The following is a 20535-nucleotide window of genomic DNA, read 5'->3' as shown; positions in this document are numbered from 1 at the left end:
TAAATCTAATAACTTGGTTGTGTCACCTATGGCAGCAACAACTTTAGTGATAACTGGCAATGAGTATTTCACATCTCTGTGGATGGAGGGTTTTTGAGCATGAATGGTCTGTTTAAGATCAAGCCGCAGCATCTCAATCAGACTTTGACTAGTTATTTTTTTGGTGAGCATGGAATTATTTAATGGATACACTTTTCAATGTCTCATTCTTATTATTTAGTGAGACCTGCAGTTCTTTAGATGTTATTCTGGGTTTTTTTGGGACCTCCTGAATGAGCTGACCATGCCCTTTTGGAGTAATTTGAGTAGGCTGGTCACTCCTGGAAGGGTTGACCGGTGTTCCATGTTTTCTCCATTTGTGAATAATAGCTCTTACTGTGGTTTGCTGGAGTCCCAACGCTTTTTTACTTTGTTACCTTTTCCAGACTGATAGATGATCAATCTGTTCTTTGATTTTTCAGATTAAGGCATAACGTGTTGCTTTTTGCGAATTTTTTATCTGCTTCATGTTGTCACTATTGACTATTTAAGTGATTTCTTGATTCTACAGGTCTGTCAATAATCAGGCCTGGTTGTTGTTAGTAGGAAATTGCAGATAGTATAGACAGACGGCTCCATTTGTTTCCATCTGGGCAGAACTACACATCATACTGCAACCTAGCAGCAGAGGTGCTAGACCTGTATGAGTATGTACAACTGACCATTACACCTCAAGTGGAAGTTTGAAGCTTCGACACTTGGCCGACTTGCTCGCTGGGTTTGTGTGGTCTGTAGTTGCAATTAGATGCTTTTTCTAATTCACAATAATGGCATTTACGGTTGTCTGGGCCAGCTCTAGCAGCGAAGAAATTTCTACACCTGGGTTTGCAGATATTTTTTCACATTTTCTACTATATTCCTACAGTAAATAAATATAAATAAGAGGCACATAGAATATATCTGTGTGTGTGGGTGTCATGTTAGTGAGTGTGCTCGTCCTGTTTGTTTGTATCCACTTGCGATGCGAGCTAGCTCTTTCTTTGTCTCCCAGCGCTGCAGGGTGGATGCCCAGCGCTCTAGTTCTGGCTCTGCAACACACATCAGAACCTGAACACACACACACACACACACACACACACAGCAGAGCAGAAAAAAGTCAGCAGGAAAGGTTTGTATCTACTCCTTCAACTCCTGGTGTGCAGTGGTAACTCACAGAGCTGTAACTGGTCCTGTTGGATGACATCCTGTCCATGTCCACCGCAGCAGGGGAGGCTGGGATGCTGTCTATAGAATTTGCTGTGGATTTGGGATGGTCCTCTGGTTCTGCACAGTTCTGCTCTGTTTCGCTGTTCAGGCTGCTAAACTTGGACCGGAACCAGCAGTGCGCTTCCTGCAGGTTCTCTGCAATCTTTAGATAGACAAATGTTGTTATGGGTTTTAATGGAAAACCAATTAATTGAATGAGATGTTAATTTATTAATTTAATTAGCTGTTGCCTGAATGCCTCTGAGTGGTGTTATGGTAGTTGTACCTGCAGAGAGTCTTGGCTGACCGCCCTCATCTTCAGATCTGTTTCATCTCTTTCTTCTCTTAACCTCTCCACACACTTCTCCAGCGACTACACATAAACACACAAACACACACACACACACACAACTCTTTCAGAAGATCTGAAGTATGCTTCAGTAATGAAAAAATATAAAAATGCTGCTTTCTGTCTGTAATGTATGCAAAACAACACTATCTAAAAATTAAAATGGAATTTAAAACCTTAAAAAATTATGTCTCTGCAACTGAAACATTTGATAATGTGTAATGAGGACATAAGAACAAATTTTAGTATAAATATCATTAAACATTTATGAACATTTTTTCTCTGTTGCTCAATATAAGCATATTCATTCTGGGCTCACTTTAAGTGGGTATTCTCCTCTCCAGAGATTCTCTGGAATGGCATTGTTTGTTCTCATAATAAATTAGGTTTTGTGAGAGCAGCTAGATGGGACTGTGATGGTAAAAAATTGTGTAATTTGGTGACAATGTGTCACCAATCAGTCATGTAGTGTAAAATTTACAACAACTGAAGGACTCCAGCGATTACAGCACAACCAGTTGTGTAGTGTGAACCAGGAATAACACCACATGATCAAGACAACTCTGTAAAATGGTTTGAAAAGCTGTGTTCACACTAGTCATTTAAAAGACAGATTAGTTAAAAATAAACCTGGCATTTCTCCTGCAGTGTTTGAGTGAGACTCCTCTCTGCCTGTAGCTCTCCCTGCTGGATGGAGGACAGACTCTGCAGCTCTGCCTGCAGCTTTGCCATCTCGCTACGCATCTGCAGTAATGACTGAGACTAACAAACACACAAAAAGGCAAACAGATTAGAACTTAAATCAGACCCCAAATATCAGAGCCACTGTGAGCTCAAGCCCGATTTAAACCCCACATTGTTTTAGTATGTAAAGCGTCAAAACTGAGCTTTTTTTTGTAAATAGATTGTTAAAACTGAGCTTTTAACTATAATTTCATGATGAATGAGTGAAATCTAAAAACGTAAGTCGACATCAAATGCCATTTTTTCAGCCTGACTTGACAGGGCCCGAGGAAAGAGGTAGGAAATCTTAGGAAATTTTGTGTTTCAGTAAAGCGGAGTGCCTCTACCTCTACCAAACAATCATGACAAATTATTTCAATTTTAGAGTTTGTTTGAGTGTGTGTGAGTGTGTGTGAGTGTTTGAGTAATGTACCTGTTCGTAACACTTCCTCTCATATTCACTCTTGGAAAGCTCAAGGCTTTGAATTTCTGCTTCCTGCACGAAAAAAAGCATGTTGCTTTTCTTTAAGTCAGAATGTTCTGTATTCAGTTTAAAAGCAGCTAAACATGAACATACTGGAAGTGCATCACACACTTTCATAAACACTTATTTGAATAATCTCCATAATTAATAAATATTAGCAAAGCATATGCACAGTCATATCATAACATTATGACCACCTTCTATACCCATTATTAATCTTAACAGCTGCCTTTTCTGGGCCTTCTATACCCATTATTAATATTAACAGCTGCCTTTTCTGGGCATCCATTTCTGCAGACTAGCATTAGTATTATAACTGCTGTGGAAGTCTTTTTTATTATTGTATAAATTAGTCTCTTACCTTTAGTGTCTTAGAGCCACTCAGTGCTGCTCTGTTATCCATGTGTTGCTTCAGCTGAGCCTTCTGAGCTTTTATTCGAGACTTCTGATAGGACACAAGCTTCTCCAGCTCAGACACCTTCTCCCCCAGCTCCTGATTGGCTCTCGAGAGGTCACCTGACCTGGCAGAAGCCTCCTCAAGTGCTGTTTTGAGCTGGCAAAGAGAATTGGAGGAGATTGGAATGAGACTGAGTAATAAATTAAAGATGGATAAAGATACATCAGTTTAAAAGTGAAGGTCAGAGGATTTGACCAATCAGGAGGTACCTTGGCAACATCCGGCTGTGCAGACCTCCCCCTGCAGTGCCTGTCCTTACGCAGCTGCAGCTTCATAGTGTCCATCTCCTCCACCAATCGCACAATCTCTGCCCTCGCCTCGAGTAGCTCCGCCTCTCTGATGACACACATGCCCACACACACGTCACATCAATCACAATCACGTCAATCACAATCACCTACAGTGTTTGACTAAAGAGCATATAAACAATTAGTACTGTAAACCTACTAATGTACTAATACTACTGCTCCCACCAATAATAATAATATTCCTAATAAGGTGTATTTCTATAGCATTTTCACAAATAAATGCAGTTCAAAGCAGTTATTTACACTGTGTTTAAAAAACTAAAATATAAGGCAAGAAAAGTAAAAAGAGATTATTTAAAAATAAACTAAAAGAAAAGCAAAAAATCAGTAAATTATGGCAAATATAAAAAAACACACACACACATATACCTCTTGTTTAGTTTGTCCATTGTGGATGGTGTGGACAGTTTTCTGCTGTCCAGTGGATCAGCATCCAGAGCCTCCTGCAGAACAGCATCCTACAACACAGAACACAAGCAGATAGGAGTGAGAGATACACAATTACACAGAAACTGTACTATATGAGAGCAGAAAAGAGCAGAAAAGCACTAACATCTCGGCTAAAGCCTTCCCAGAGGAGTAGAGGCTGTAACTGCTGCAAAGAAGGAGAAACCCTGGACTGATAGCCTTGATTTTGTAAAGAATGCTAAAAGGGTGTCCACAAACTACTGGCCAAATAGTGTGTAAATATAAATGTGTTTTTGTGTCTGTGTATCTGTGTTTGTACCTGTGTGTATTTGCTCCCTAAAAGTGAGTTTGTTTGATGTTTTTTGTGCTCCGCCCCCTGGACCTGTAGTTCCTCCCGCAGCTGCTGCACTTCAATCTAATCACACACATTCAAACAGATCAGACAACAAGCATACAGTCATGTGAAAAAGTTAGGAAAAATATTATGCAAATTCGCACGCTTTGTGCTTTTGCATTTCCACTTGGGTATACTACAAAAATAAAAAAGACAATCACTAGAGAACACTAGTGAACAAACAGCATCATGAAGACCAATAAACTCATCAGACAGATTAGAAAAAAAAATTGCGATTTAAGATTTAACGCAGGGTTAGGCTATTAAAAAATATCCTAAGCAGCACTGTTCAATTCATCATCTAAAAATATGAAAAAAGTATTCTACAACTGCAAACCTACCGAGCCTTGGCTGTCCAACCAAACTGACAAATCAAGCAAGGAGAGCACTGATCAGAGAAACAGCAAAGAGGCCCATGGTCACTCTGAAGGAGCTGCAGAAATCCACAGCTCAGGTGGGAGAATCTGTCCACAGGACAACTAATAAGTTGTGAATGCCACAAATCAGGCCTTTATGGAAGTATGGCTGTATAATATGGAAGTATGGAAGTATATGCTGTTTGCAGTTTGTAGCCACAAGCCATGTAGGACACACAGCAAACATGTGAAAGAAGGTTCTGTGGTCAAATGAGACCAAAGTTAAACATTTGTCAAGTAACTCTACTCATTTCTAGCATTATGCTGTAGGGATGCTTTTCTTCAGCAGGGACAAGAAAGCTGGTCAGACTTGATGGGAAGTTGAATGGAGATAAATAATACAGTGAAATCCTGAAAGAAAACCTGTTGGAGGACTTGAGACTGGGAAGCAGATTCACCTTCCAGCAAGACAATGACCCTAAGCATACAGCCAGAGCTACAGTGGGGGTATAATGGTTTAGATTGAAGAATTTTCATGTGTTAGAATGACCCATTCTAAGGCCTGACCTAAATCCTGTTGAGCTTTTGTGGCAAGACATGAAAATTGCTATTCACAGATGCTCTCCATTCAACCTGGCTGAGCATGAGCTGATTTATAAAGAAGAATGGGCAAAAATCTTTAGATAGGCAAAGCTGGTAGAGATATACCCCAGAAGATTTGCAGCTGTAATTGCAGTGAAAGATGGCTCTAATAAGTATTGATATAGGGGGCTGAATACTTTTACAAATTACAGATTTTTATTTGATTTAAATGTTGAAAACCATGTATGTAACCAGTTAAAATCTCAATAAAATACATATACTTTTGTGGTTCTAAGTTGACAAAATGTGTAATACAAAATGTATGAATATTTTTGCAAGCCACTGTATCTGTGTGTATCCAAATATGTGTGTTATTGCAGACATCACCTGCAGATTGCCCTTCTCATAGGTCAGCTTGTTCCTGCTGTCCATCAATTCCCGCAACATCTGCTCCACCTGCTGCTGAGAATACTGAGAGAGAGAGAGAGACAGACAGACAGACAGATACAGAGAGTGTTAAAACCATTTTCTACCTACAGCGAGACACACACTGATTTGCTGACCTCTGTACCTGCTGGTGCTGCACTGCTGCCAGTCGTCCCCTCAGCCCCCTGTTCTCCTCCTCCACGTTTTGCAGGGTGGAGCTCATCTCACATAACTCCACCTGTCAACCACACACAGCGTGACTGACAGCAAACTAATGTCTAATGTCTAATGATACAATGCTCAGCATTAAACTAAAACACAAATCCTCTACCTGCAGATCTGAGATCTGTGATTCCAGAGGGATCCGCTCTTTCTCCAGATTACTGACCAATACACTCATCTGAGAATGAGAGAGAGAGAGAGAGAGGGAAAATGCTTAGAATTTACTGCAGTTACTTTATTATTAAAGTTAGGAAAGAACTTAGATATACTGTAATATGTGTCACAATACAGGGGTAAGATTCAATATATTGCAATACAATTTGATACTTTAAGCAACAGGGTTCATACACTTTTTAACCAATACATAGCAATAATTTTTTTCATGACTTTTTCATGCCTTCAAGGCAACTTTTCATGACCATACAATTTTTAAAACCTCAATGCAGACATGAGTAATAATACCAAAAATCAATTAAAACTATAATAACAGTTGAATATTGTAGGTCTAAAAGGAAATCAGATAAATTGTTGACAAACAATCTTCAATGATACACAAAAATATGTGTCAGATCCTGAGAGCTCCATTGTGTAGGGATAAATTACTGAATTAACTTTGTAGATTTGTAGAACAGATTTCCATGACTTTTCCAAAACTTTCTGGTAATATATATTTTTCCAAAACTTATCCAGGCCTGGAAATTGCTACTTTCAAATTCCATGACTTTTCCAGTTTTTTTATGACTGTATGAACCCTAAAGCAAAGTAAAATATTGCAGTTTAAATCAGCATACTATTATAGTATAAAAACACACTATTATTTTTAATATATGAATAAAGGGAAAGTTTCCTTTTTTATCCACTCAGAACAGCGTGATCTAATGACAGAGTACAACAGTGCTTTCTAAATGTACCGGAATATTCTGAATTTTCTCAGTGCGTGTATACTCTTAACCGGAGTATTCTGAGATGTTTATATAACATATTGATCAGATTACTGATAAACTCTACTTAAATGTTTTGTAGTTATCAGATTACAAAGAGAATGCAAACACACTCATTGTCACACTTTCTTCAGATACACACAATAATGAGTTACAGATTGTGCTAAACAGTCTGTGTGTGTGTGTGTGTGTGTGTGTTACCTCAGTCTTTGCCTCGTCCCTCTCTCTCTGCAGGTTCTCCCTCTCTGCAGCTGCACTGCTGACCTCCCCCCTCAGACGCTCAATGGTTCTGTCCAGCAGGTCCTGATGAGCGGCCGCCATATCGAGAGCAGCAGCAGAGCTCTGCTGCAGTTTGGAGTGATCTGCCCTCAGGGTATCACTGTTGGAGGTAAAGAACTCTTAGGCTATGGTCAAACAGCAGGTAAATGTGGCCCAAATCTGATCTTTTATGTCATATGCGACACAGACAAACAGCAAAAAACACAATGAATCTTATAAGTATAATGCTTGTTTAAAGAAGCTTATCCCTTAAAATAGGTTATTCCATCATGAAATTGTAATGCAACGCAAAGACCACTGCCAGAATCACATAATTTCAAAGGAATGTATTTATTGTATACTCCACATTAAACTGCATGAACAATTTAAATGAATTGAATGATAAATGGATCAGTAGAAATGTTCCTAAATGATTTGTAACCTGTTCTTTTACACTGACTTCTATTAAAAGTTCAGTGGGTGTTCGCGATATGATGTACTGTGTGTGTTTAGTAACTCACAGTTCTTTCTTCAGTAGCAGCCTGTCTGATAGCGCCCCCTGCAGTTCTGCCTGGATGTTTCTTTTAGCAGCGTCTAACAGCAGGTCCTGGTCCTTCAGACGCTCAGCGACACGCTCCTGCTCCATCTGAAGACCACACACACAGACACACATACACACTTACGTTAAATACATTAAAATATGGTTTAGATCAGGGGATTGTGGGGGAAATATTTTTACTGTTTACTACGTAATTCCATGTGTCCATTCATTTTTTTCATGTCTTTAATATAAATCTACACTGTAGAAATGTGAAGGTGTGAGAACAGCTTATTTACAGGAACAGCAATGTTATTTTACGAGATAGCAATGAATGTCTGACTGTTAATGTCTGTCTAGGTTGTGTTCAGTTAGTGGCACGCCTGTGTTTTCAGTTGACAAGATAGCAATACACCTGAAATTTACCTGAACACACCTCATTTCCCAGTCACCAGGCCCATCGGCATAGATATATTCACAAGCACTGTTGCTATATAAGAGCATTGTAATGTGAATTGCACAGGGTGTAAGATAGGGTCCACAGTGTATCTGGACATGGTTTCACCTGAAGAGTGGTCTGCAGACGGGCATTCTCTGTAGTGAGGGAACGGAGTGCTGAACTCAGATCAGAACATTGAGCCTCCAACTGATAATTTAAGGCCTGAGAGAGAGAAAGAGAGAGAGAGAAAGAAAGAGGTTGATGAATGTATTACTCCAGACACAAAAGAATTAATGAAATAATCTGTAAATAACTTCTGTCTGTGTTTTCCTCTAAAGTCTCTATACACAGGAACTGTTAAATTCTCAGATGTTACAGTGTGTGTGGTAAAGATACACTCTGCTAGGGGAGCTGATGCAGTTATTGTAGATGGAGAGAGTAAAACTGTGTTTGTGAATCAGTTATTCTGACAATAGGTATATTATAGTACTCTGGTTGTGTTTATATTGAGAAGCATTGGTCATGAACACAGACTGGTTATTAGAGGACTGCAGATTCCCGGCTTCTTAAAAGTTAGAGCCAAACAACATCAACATCAATGCTGTTCTATATCTGCAATAATCTGAATTCAGCACATTTGGAGAAAGAGATGTTTTATTTATCCATAAAGTCAGATATTAAATAAATAAACAACAAAAAAAACGTTGATTATGAACTGTTACTGACATGGCTCTAGGACTGTAGGACTACTTGTGCATTTAAAAAAAAATTGTGTATTTTAATTGTGTATAAGTTGTAGCCCTAAATAAAGATAAAAAGTAAAAAGTGTACCTGAACTTTATCAGCCACTGTTCTCAGTTCTTCTCCATCCTTGACCAGCCTGCAGTTCTCCTGCTGCTGCTTCTGCAGAGCTACTCTTACACTCTACACACACACACACACACTTTAATATACATTACCATTAAAACAGTAAAAGGGTTCCTTCAGGATTATTTAGTTAAAAGGAATAGCTCTATATCTAGATACTCCACCAGACAAAAGTTTGGCAACACCTTAATTTCACTGTTTTTTAATGTTCTGCATTGTAAAATGATACTAAAATCATCCAAACTATGAAATAAAAACATTTTGTTCGCATGAATAGTTCAGTAAACAAAATGTTAAGCAAACTACAATATGTTTTATATTTTAGATTCCTCAAAGTAGCACCTCTTGCTTAGATAGAGACAGTTTTGCACACGTTGGCTGGATTTTTTCAGTCAGCTTTATGAGGTAGAGTCACCTGGAATTCAGGCTTTCAGTTAACAGCTGTGCTGAACTCATCAAGAGTAAATTACTTGAATTAAGTAATTTGACTATTTTAGTAACCTTCTAATTCATATTATGGCAAGAACTACTCCACTAAGTAAAGAAAAAAAAATGTAAGAACTTTGAAAGTATCTTTAATTGCAGTCGCAAAGACCATCAAAAACATTATAATGAACAAACTGGCTCTCATCAGGACTTCCCCTGGAAAGAAAGAGCAAGAGTTCTCTATGTTGAACAAGATAAGTTCATAAGAGTTACCAGCCTCAGAAACCACAAGTTAACAGCTCCACAGATAAGAGCACCTAAATGCTTCACATTATATAGTATTTTGGTTTGTTTAACACTTTTAAGTTACTACATGAGTCCTTATGTGTTCCTTCATAGTCTGGATCACCTTAGCATGCATTTACAGAAAAAACATTGAATGAGAAAGTGTGTCCGAAATTTGGACTGGTACTGTATCTCCCCCTGCACACTGTCCCGCTCTTACCATTAACTCAGTGCTCAGCTCTGATATGAGTGTGTCCTTCCCCTCTAACAGAACAAAACACAAAACAAGATCTTAGTCTACTTACACACTGCACAAACACTTTACAGACAAAAGACTACATATCCCATAATTCTGTGCTCACCTGATTGGTCCCTAAGCTGCTCACACTCTTTCTGTAAGCGCCCTGTAAGCTCATCCTTCTCCTGTAGCTCCGCCCTCGTCTCCTGTCCATCAGCACGCAGGGCGTGACAGTCCGCTTGGAGAAGCTTCACCTGTAGAGAGAGAAGAAAGTGGTGATTTGTTACAATCTGCATCTAACATGTGGAAGAAGCATGCTAAATAAAGGTAACAATACACTCTACAATCTTCAGTACAGAACTTTAGAATGAGTATACTTAACTAAAAAATCACAATATAAAAGGTGTAGTATACAGAAAAAGTAATTCAGAAAAAAATACTTTTTGTTTTATTATTTTGCCAATACATTATCAAAATGAAGAAAGTAAAGCACAGCATTTGTTCCATCAGAAACAGATCAGAAGGTTTTTTAAATGCTTTCTCTTTTCCTCCTCTGACCTGTTCTCTCTCTCTCTCGACCACTCCCTCCATCTCCTCCACTCTCTGCAGTAGTGCACTGTGGGATTGTTCCGCCTCCAGACGGGAGGTTTTCTCCTCCTCCAGCTCCTCCCTCACCTGTACAGAGATAACAGGACATGTGCTTGTGGCTCATTTTTACAGAACAGGAATATAGTGTCTTTTGATGTATTGTGAGATCGTACACAGAGCTCCAAAATCCAAAAAGTTTACTTAGTAAAGTCCAAATAAAATAAAATAGACCAAATAAAAAAATGGAGGTTCTTTGTCATTTTAGTATGCTTTAATACGTTTTAGCATGGGGCTTTTATTATGAAGCCCAAAATGGCAGATTAGCCATAATGGCTAATTGAGGATGCTAACTGTTAGTACAGCAGGTTCTGGGGTTTGATATGATATGCAGATAATGGCTGTAGTTCACTCCAATCTCTGGTCCTGTGATTTTCTTAATGCGTTATTTTATTTTTTTGTGAATAATTTAAATGTGACAGCCCTAAAATTAATAAAAAACATTCAAATGTGACACACGGGTGAGTTTGTGGACCTCAGAGAGTTTAACAGTTTATTAAACAATGGCAACTTCTCACCTGCTGCAGCCTCTGGCTCATCTGATCTTTTACCATCTTCAGCTCTTCTGCTGCTACTGCAACATCCACCTGGATCAGACATTAAACAAACAGTAATATGGACAAGATAAATAAAGCAGTAGAAGAATATATAGAATGAAATATGACAAAACATCATCCTTATCTTATAATTACAGTGTTACAGAAGACTAATAATAGTATAGTATAGTTACTAGTAGTATAATAATAGCTGTACTATAGATGTGTAGTCTAATAATATCTGTACTATAGAGATGTACTTGAATAACAACTTTAGTGTAGAGGTGTAGTATAATAATAGCTGTACTATAGAGTTGTACTGTAAGAATAGCTGGACTACAATAAAGGTTGCTCTCTATAAGAGGTTACTGTATATAACAGGTAAAGGTATTTGACTGTGGTACTCTGGAACGCTGTGCTGTATAACAGATGTATTTTACAAAAGCTTTAGTATAGTGGTGCTTGGTGAGGTGTACTGAATCAGAGCTGTAGTAGAAGTTCATACTTTAGAGCGGTTTGAATGGTCCAGCTGTTGTCTGAGTGTGTGTGCTTCCTGTCGCGCCTCTTCTCTCTCCTGACAGGCCGTCTCCAGCTGTTCCCTCAGACGCATCACCTCCCTCTGTGACGAGCGCTGCTCCTCCTCACACTGCTCCTGTACAGCTGCTAACTGCTCTTGCAGACGCACTAACACACACACACATACACACATTTACTGGTTCAAACTGTGGACGCTGTAAGAGGAAGCTGTCTGAAAGGGATGTTCAGGTGCTAACCCGGATTGTATCCAAAAAACATAAAACCACGGCTGATCAAATCACGCAGAATTCAATGTGCACCTCAACTCTCCTGTTTCCACCAGAACTGTCCGTCACCACAATCAATTATTGTGTTCTAAAACCAGGTGTTTCACTTTCATTGTCCAACCCCTGTATATTTAACTATTCAAAACATGTACTGGTCAAACTCAGGCAGCTTTACTTTTAATATTTTACAAGGTTTCTAAGCCGAAGATGGTTACAAAACTCATGTAACATTTTAAATGCATGTTTAAAAGTAAGTCCACTAATTCCTTTGATGTTCTCTTAAGAATTTATTTTATTTTAAAGAAATGGTTATAGACTGCATGCACAAATAATTGATATTTATGACCAAAAAAATCCCTTCTGTAACTAGCACTCACACCTGTTACTCTTAAACAGGACTGAAAGTAACAGGAATTAGTTTTTAATGTAGAATTAGCAAAAACATGTAAAATAGCTAAATGGCGGCTATGCTAGAAGCAATAAACCAATAAATTAGTGTGGCAGTTGCCATACATGCAAACAAATCGCCTCTGATTGCAACACCAGAAGGCAGCAAGACGGACAACAGTCAGAAAGGTTTTAAAATAAAGACATTTTTACACTAATAACAGTCTTTTCAATAGCATATGTTACTTTACAACATGTGTAATAATGCCCTGTTAAGTGCAGTTCAGCCACTGATCTAGTCTTAGAGTCTCTGTAAAACACCAAATCCACCGGAGATCCAATTTAAACCTAAAGTTACTAACACACAGAGGTGCGTAGTCCAGATCCAGAAAGTAAAAATCCACCCCGGGGTGGATTTTTTCTTTTAACTAGTGAAAACAGACCTGTTCTAAACATACACCTACCTATCTCAATTGCACTTTGATTCTAAAGTAGTCAGAACAATGTTATAAGGGTTGTGATATGAGTGCCATGTGAATAGTGATGTGAGCGTTAGGGCATCTGTTCTCTCCTCTCGCTTGAATGTGTTGATTTAATACACCAGAAGAGCCACAGGGGAATGAACACTGACCCGTGAAAGAAAAGCGATGGGCGTTTTGATTCGCCGGGCCTGCTTCAATATTTGGAAGGACAGCATAGGGATGGTGGATGTTCAAGACCTTGCCCTCCTTCACCTTCAATTTGAGGATGCCCCACAGATGCTTAATAAGGTTTAGGACTGGACACATGCTTGGCCAGTCCATCACCTTTAGCTAAGAAATGTAGGGGATCATGCTCTGCTTTAAAATGTCACAGTACATGTTGGAATTTAGCTCCCCAGTGCCGGCAGCACTCATACAGATCCAAACTACACTCTAAGAAATATAAGTACAGATTTGTACTTAAAAGAGTACAAAGCTTGTCGCTGGGGCTGTACCTTATATTGAGGCACAAAAAAGTACCTTTCAGTGAAAGTCCTTTTTTGTACCCATGGTTTTTGTGGCAGTAAAGATTATAAATATTATAAACATTATCATCAACTAAATATGGCTCAAAAACTTGATGATACAAAATTGTCTGGCTTTCAAATAAAAAATGTGCAATTAAAATATATATTGTTCATTAGTACAGTGATGCAGAATACTGAATGTACCCTTTGGCTGGTTAAATGGTACAAATTTGTACTTATTGCTGCTAGAAATGACTTTGTACTTCAGAGGGAACAAATCTGACCCCGTAAAGACCAATATTGTACCTTTGAGGGTACAATTATAAAGAATGTACCTTCGAGTACAAAAAAGTACTCATATCGTACCTCTGTTTTTTAGAGTGTATGATGCTACCAGCTACCACCACCATGCTTGACTTTAAGCGAGGGACAGTATTCCTGGTATTCCTCACCAGGGTGCCACCACACATGCTAGGCACCATCTGAGCCAAACAACTTTATCTTGATCTTTTCAGATCACAGGACATGTTTCCAGTAATCCATGCTCATGGATTTTTTTTGTCTTTAGCAAACTGTTTTCAGGCTTTATTGTGCATCAGCTTAAGAAGAGGCTACCTTCTAGGGCTGTGCTGGCCTTGGTCATGGTGCTGTATCTCAGGTTTAGGGTGTTAGAGAAACAGTTAGGCTGTTTTGTCACGTCCTTAGAGAGTTCTTTGCCATAATGTGCCATATCCAGTGGCCAGTATAAGAGAGTTGAACCCAAAACCCCAAATTTAACATAGACATATAAAATATAAAAAAAGGTGAGGGGTCTAGACACTTGCGTGAGATACTACTTATATCTATACAGAGAAAGAGAGAGTGTGAGTGTTAGAGAGTGTTCACAGCAATGTTTACCTATGTGAGACGGGTTGAGCTCCCTCTCCGTCTCCAGGCGGAAGAGGGTCAGTTTGACGGTGTGTATCAGACTCTCTAAACGACACACTCGTCCCACCAGCGCCTCACACTGCCGCCACAGCGTTCCCTCCCCTCCGGCCCCCAGTACCTGCTGCACTCTGACCGGACTCAGTGGCCGCATGCCGAGACCCCCACCTGGAGACTGGGGGTGGTTGCTTATCCGCAGCTGCTCTCTGGACACCCCCAGCGTCCCCATGTCCCTCACCAGCTCCTCTGTCTGCTCCTCGGCCACCAGGAGGCGCTGCTGCAGCACGGACAGAGACTCTGGGGCCGTGGCTCCGATGCTTAGAGGGCGTATGACCGACCGGGACATCTCAACAAGCCTGAATGACAAAGCCAACTTAATTACATTTTTATGTTTTTAATAAAATTATTAAAGAATTCTTTAACACAGTATGTTATGCTATGCATCTACAGGACTGTAGATAATGTTTAGCCATTTACTCACAACGTCACACATTATTTTATATATAGTCAGTTACACTCTGTAAAATATAATTAGTTATAAATAATGCTATCAAAGTTATCATGCGCAATTAATCTTGAGACTTTAATAAATTCAGAAGGTAGATTACTGTCATTACTTTCATTAAATTCATGATGATATACTGATTACCTCTTTCTTACAGGTGTCACACACATATACATGAGTTTCCTTTTCAAGTTTTTGAGTGTGGAATATGGAGCTAAAGTTTATTTTCCTTATTGATGTCCTCCATTTTAAATATGACTTTAATCACAATTAATCACAGAATATTGTTGTGATTAGTACTGTATATTTATTTTGATGCCACTAATATAAATACAATTTAATTTTTATTATTTTTCACATTATTTTTCACATTTAAATACCCATTATTAAAAACATTATTAAAAAAAGTGTGATTAATCATGATTAATCATTCAAGATTAATCACAGAATTCTGTTGTAATTAAACAAATTAAACATATACTGAATTACTTACAATAGTAAACTCTAAAGCAGTAAGAATCAGTCAATAGTTAGGATCTGTATCCAACTCTGGACTTCTGACAGGACACAGTGACCGGCACGTACATGATAATTCTATAAGAAAAGAAAGGAAAGGAAATATGTTTAGAAAAACAAGAATATGAACAAATACATTACACCTGTAATAGATCACTATACAAGAAAAGAAAGTGTATTTTTTATCATTTGCTTATTGTTTATTTAGTGCAGTCAAAATACAGCTCTACTATGTATAGTAAGGGCCTATTAAAGAACTACTGTATGAATTAAAAAATTAAAACATTATTGTTGATATGTAGTGATGGTAATTTAAGCAGGCATGAAGAGGCAAACAACTCTGACCCTTGAGATGTTCATGAGTTACCAAGGGACTGAAATGTGTGAGAGAGCAAAGTAAACAGCTGCACAGAGATCAGTATATCCACCAACAGTTTGCCAAAGAGATAACAAATAAAATAAAAAGAATAATACAATTAAGACCCTCTAAAAATATAATAAATAACTTAATTAGCCAGGAACTTTAAGTAAAAATTAAATGTAAAACAAATAATTTTTGGTTTTAAGTTAAGGGAGAAATGAATTAAAATAAAATACAGTATTATAATATAACAGAAGCTAAAGATCAACTTTAAAATAAAGTAGGACACAATAAACATATAGTAAAATAAAATACAATAAAACTCAAAGAATAAAGAATAACACAATAACCACTGCCAGAATACTATCAAAATAATTTAATAACATATAATAATATAAAATATAACATATGAAATATCCTGCCATGTAAAAAAAACAATTATAAAGGGAGAATTTAGCTAGCATTGAGTAAAATACAACAAATAAAACAATAAAGCAACAGGAAATAAAACAAATAGCTTTAGAGATAACTTTAAAAATAGAATGCAACTAAGAAAGTGATTAGAAAAATATAAATATAATAGAGAAGAGAGAATAGAGTAGAGAACTGATAAATAAATAAATAAAACGTAATATAGTAAATACAGATGGAGTAAGACTAATAAATAAAACTAGTGAAAGAAATACAATTAAATTAGATTACAAATGTATAAAAGTAGGCAGATATGTAGCTTAAACACAGTAAGTAAAGAGGAGAACATGCTTTATATTTGTAATAAACTAATGAGAATTGCATTCAATGTAATAATAGTTTAGAATGAAGGCGCGCATTAATACCGCAGTGCTGAGAACTCACCCCGCGGAATAATACCGCAGTACGGAAGGCTCACCGCGCGCTACAAACCAGAGCACCGCGCTGAGCGGCTAATGCTAACACTAACCTGTAGCCTAAACCCCCGCAGCGGCATCTGCTAGCGGGGAAACTCCGCAAGACCCGGAGCTCCTGTGTCTCTGTGGCTTTGCTGTGTTAAATGTCTTAATACGGTTCAGTTTAATCCCGATATTAACTTTATTTCACTGTCTTTATCTCCGCTAGCGCTGCTAAACCTACCGGAACCGTGCAGCTGCACTGCCTGCTGGGCTTGTTCCCATAGCAACGGCTGCTGAGGGCTGCAGTGATTTCACTGTTTACATACATATATATACACACACAGTACCAGTCAACCAGGACACACCTTAAAGTCTGTGTTTTTTCATTATTTTAAAATGTTCTGCACTGTAGATTAATACTAAAGTCATCCAAATTATGAAGAAAAACATGTGTAATTATTTTGTAAACAAGAAAAGTGTTAAACAAACCAGAATATGTTTTGTATTTTAGATTTTTCAAAGTAGCACCTCTTGCTTAGATTACAGTTTTGCACAGCTTGGCTGGATTTTCTCAGTCAGCTTTATGAGGTAGAGTCACCTGGAATTCAGCTTTTAAGTTAACAGCTGTGCTGAACTTGTCAAGAATTAATTACTTGAATGTCTTAGATAGATAGATAGATAGATAGATAGATAGATAGATAGATAGATAGATAGATAGATAGATAGATAGATAGATAGATAGATAGATAGATACTTTATTAATCCCCAATGGGGAAATTCATTTGTCCAACAGCACACACATAATAAAAATAATAGTAATACTAATAAAGAAGTAACACAAAAAGCATCTTGTCTCCTAATGTGTTTGAGAGCATCAGTTGTAAAGCTGTGAAGAGCTAGAGTTGGCATATTTGAGTAATGTTCTAATCATAATATTATGGCACAAACTGCTCAACCATGTAAAGAAAAAAATACTTTAAGAAATGAAGGTCAGTCAGTCTGAAACATTCAAAGAACTTTGAAAGTATCCTCAAGTGCAGTCAAACTGTGGTAATTATTGCTCTTTCTTTTCTAGGCCAGTCCTGGTGAGAGCCAGTTTCATCATAACATTTTTGATGGTCTTTTTTCTTTACTTATTTAAGTGGGTCTTGCCATAATATGGATTAGAACATTATTATCACGGTATACCAATTCTACCTCTTCACAACTGATGCTCTCAAACACATTAAAAGGGACAAGAAACTCTTTACAAGTTCTGCACAGCTGTTAACTGAAAGCCATTCCGTATGACTCTGTATGAAAATTCAGCCAAAATGTGCAAAGCTGTCATCTAAGCAAGAGGTGCTTCTTTCAAAAATGTTAAATGTATAACATATTCTTGTTTGTTTAACACTTTCTTTGTCTACTAATACCAACTCTTAATCATAATCTACAATGGAGGACATTTTAAAATAATGTAAAAAACACTGATTTAAATGTGTCTACAAACGTTTGACTGGATTATAACTTGAGTTTAAAAGTTTTTAAAAAGTGGCAGCGCCGAAAAATATTTTTGTGTGTTCTATGTTGAGAACATGAGTAAATTCTTCGGTATAAGACTTATTAAAACTTAAAAAAACGGATTTTGCTCAAATGCTCAATAGGAACACATTCATTTTGGACTCCCTCACTAGCGCCCTCCAATGTCTGAGAGCCACTGAAACACCATGGTTTAGTGGGTGTTCTCCTCTGTATAAGCTCTGTGTCAGGACTGGGTTTAGTAGCGCTGCTGCTGCTGGTGAGGAGAAGTTTGGACTCTTCCACATTAAAAATTAGCATTAAAATATCAGCGCAGATCCGCTATATTCCCTCTAAATGACGACTTGCGGTTGATTAAACACTCAGACGGCGATAATGGATGCAGTTAAGGCCTTTAACGTGGAGGTAAGCTGCGCTTTTAATAACCGCGTTTTGTGTCTTTTTCGCTTGTTTTATGCTAAGCTAACGCAGGGCGTCCGCTGCCGTAACATTCAGTACGCTAGGTAACGACACGTCCCGCCTTCCCTGAGCGCCGATTGGCTGACGATCTTTAAAGTCGCGCTGTAATTGGCTTAGAGCAGTGGTTCGTCAGCAGAAGATGAGGGATCAGCCAATCAGAGCGAGGGCGGGATTTGTCGCTGGCCTTACCTTTAGCTATGCAAAGCTAGCGGTTATGTTCTGTGTTTGTTAATTTTTTTCGACTTTTAATGAATATATCTCGCATTTTTGGGTATTTTTGTGTAAAATTAACGCGTTTTATCCCTATTTATTAGCATAGAACCAAAGAAAGTCCAGTAGATTGTGTAGTTTCAGGTGGCGCTATGGTAAGAGTTGGCGTGAGTTAGCTTATTAGCTTAGCAAAAGGCCTTCCCAACCTGCCTGCCTGTTTTGTTTGTTTATTTGTTTTTGTTTGTTTGTTTGGTTTCGTGCAGCTTTAGCTGGTTAAAACCCGTGCTGTGTGGTAGATAATCCTCTACGAATTAACTTAGTAGTTTAGTTAGCTAAGGTTACTCAATTAGAGCATAATTTCATTAGCTAATGTACACAGCCTGGCCAGAAAAAAGGTCACATGGTGTGCCATCGTTTTCACAAGCTTCTACAATCTCACAATTTATTTATCTCCAGAGTTGCATTAAAGTTCTTGTATTGATAAGAGGTGGCCCCTGTACTTTTTGCTTTGGAGAGACAGAATCTGTAGAACATTAATATTTGTTAGCTGTCTGTAAGCCATTTTGGTTTGACATCCGTAATTGTTTGTCAAGTAAAATTAGTGATATACCTACTTTTACTTAGAATGGTATAAATTATCACATAAGCAACTTCTATAGAGCTATTTCAGATTTAGTTAGTCTTATCAATTTGGGTAAATATCATATTAAGTTACACTCAAAAGTGGAAAGTCGTTTACTCTGTTTATTTTTTGCCAGTTATCCTCACTGATGGGTGTTTTTCTTAAAGCTACACAGCTGTTTAGTCCTAAACCCTTGAGTTCCCTTAACTGCATTGAATATATGGAAAAGCTCTTACTTTCAGTATTAAACATATCCTGGTATTGATTTTCTACAATTTTTATCAACTACTATGTTCTACTGAATGTTTGAAACCTTAATGTTGATTTTGCTGCAATAGTACATGCTTGTAATGAATACAATATTTTTATTTGCCAAGATTACTATAGCAATAGCCTGAAATATCACAATTTTTTTTTGTTTACTAAAAAAAATGTTGATTGTGATGTAATTAATCAGCCTTGATTGTACGATATATACAGTATATCAAGTGGCAAAACAGACTGAGAGAATTTAGTTCAAAGTTCAGTTTTGTCACAGCGAGGATTGGGGTTGAGTACTGATCTTGTGGTCTCTGATTAACCTGTGTTTGTTCTGTCTGATTCTTTCAAACTGTGTCTGAACTAGGGCTGCGCAGTGCCAAATGTTGTTCTTAAATTTTATATCGTGATATTAAAGTAAGAGCATAAATCTGCCACTGCTGTAGTGATGTTTTTTTTCCACGTCAAAATGTGGCAATAAATATTTTGTATTGTGAAAATGTCTTGTAATACAATTTTCACCTTTTTTTAAAGATTTGAGTGGTGTTGCTGAAAACTGTTTTTTTTTTTTATAATGACTGAATTGTTGGTCTGTGGCTGATTTCTATATTGAAAAAAACACACTTTAAAATGCTTTGAATGCTTTTAAAGACTTTGAGCAGTGGATGTAAATTATGTGTAATTTTAGTGATTTCAGTATGTTTGTGCTTTTGTGTTAAAAGTGTACAAACACTGAGCTCAGAATAAACGCGTTTGTCCTGGCTGGATTTGAATAGTAAATAAAAATGGCTTTATTTGTTTTGCAGTCATGGTGACTGACACTTGATTCCATTCAGCACTCTGCAGTGATGCAAATTTTCACAGCAAGGTTTATCTCAAACTATGAAATTATACAGAGAATCACATCCTGAGTTTCCTTATAATTGCGTTTAAATGCTCAAACTTGGGTCATTTTCACTCCTGTAGTTTGTTTATCTGGTCTGAATCAGTTGATTAGTTTGTTTACTTG

General features: G+C 37.6%; 2 protein-coding genes across 5 annotated transcripts in view; one reads left to right on the top strand and one right to left on the bottom strand.

The window, feature by feature from the left end:
• Positions 1-895: 895 nt before the first annotated feature.
• Positions 896-16790, bottom strand: ccdc150 (coiled-coil domain containing 150). Of its 3 annotated transcripts, none has more exons than XM_007231016.4 (24): positions 16701-16790; positions 15207-15307; positions 14182-14564; positions 11612-11790; positions 11089-11157; positions 10484-10600; positions 10050-10179; positions 9908-9951; positions 8941-9033; positions 8236-8331; positions 7654-7778; positions 7076-7253; positions 6043-6111; positions 5857-5949; positions 5673-5756; positions 4273-4368; positions 3915-4003; positions 3447-3573; positions 3142-3333; positions 2730-2792; positions 2204-2335; positions 1511-1597; positions 1193-1387; positions 896-1086 (listed from the first exon to the last, which is right to left on the bottom strand). In XM_007231016.4, exons 3-24 carry the CDS (start codon positions 14552-14554, stop codon positions 955-957), a joined length of 2763 nt encoding a protein of 920 aa, XP_007231078.3. In that variant the 5' UTR covers positions 14555-14564; positions 15207-15307; positions 16701-16790; the 3' UTR covers positions 896-954. The 3 variants fall into 3 exon arrangements, with proteins under 3 accessions (XP_007231078.3, XP_049322924.1, XP_007231077.3); XM_049466967.1 differs by having other exon boundaries at positions 14377-14564; positions 16701-16789; XM_007231015.4 differs by lacking the exon at positions 16701-16790 and adding an exon at positions 16446-16531.
• A 1283-nt stretch (positions 16791-18073) lies between these two features.
• Positions 18074-20535, top strand: part of LOC103030891 (SR-related and CTD-associated factor 4) — a 33476-nt gene continuing 31014 nt past the window's right edge. Inside the window, exon 1 of one of the 2 annotated variants that reach the window (XM_007231017.4) lies at positions 18074-18382. In XM_007231017.4, the coding sequence (XP_007231079.3) occupies positions 18353-18382 (30 nt within the window). In that variant the 5' untranslated portion in view covers positions 18074-18352. The remainder of the gene's footprint in view (positions 18383-20535) is intronic. The other variant, XM_007231018.4, reaches the window with a different exon arrangement.

Source organism: Astyanax mexicanus, chromosome 18, assembly GCF_023375975.1.
Source record: "Astyanax mexicanus isolate ESR-SI-001 chromosome 18, AstMex3_surface, whole genome shotgun sequence".
Taxonomy (NCBI): domain Eukaryota; kingdom Metazoa; phylum Chordata; class Actinopteri; order Characiformes; family Acestrorhamphidae; genus Astyanax; species Astyanax mexicanus.
The sequence above is the reverse complement of the archived record's forward strand: the minus strand, read 5'-3'. Positions and strand labels throughout refer to the sequence as shown.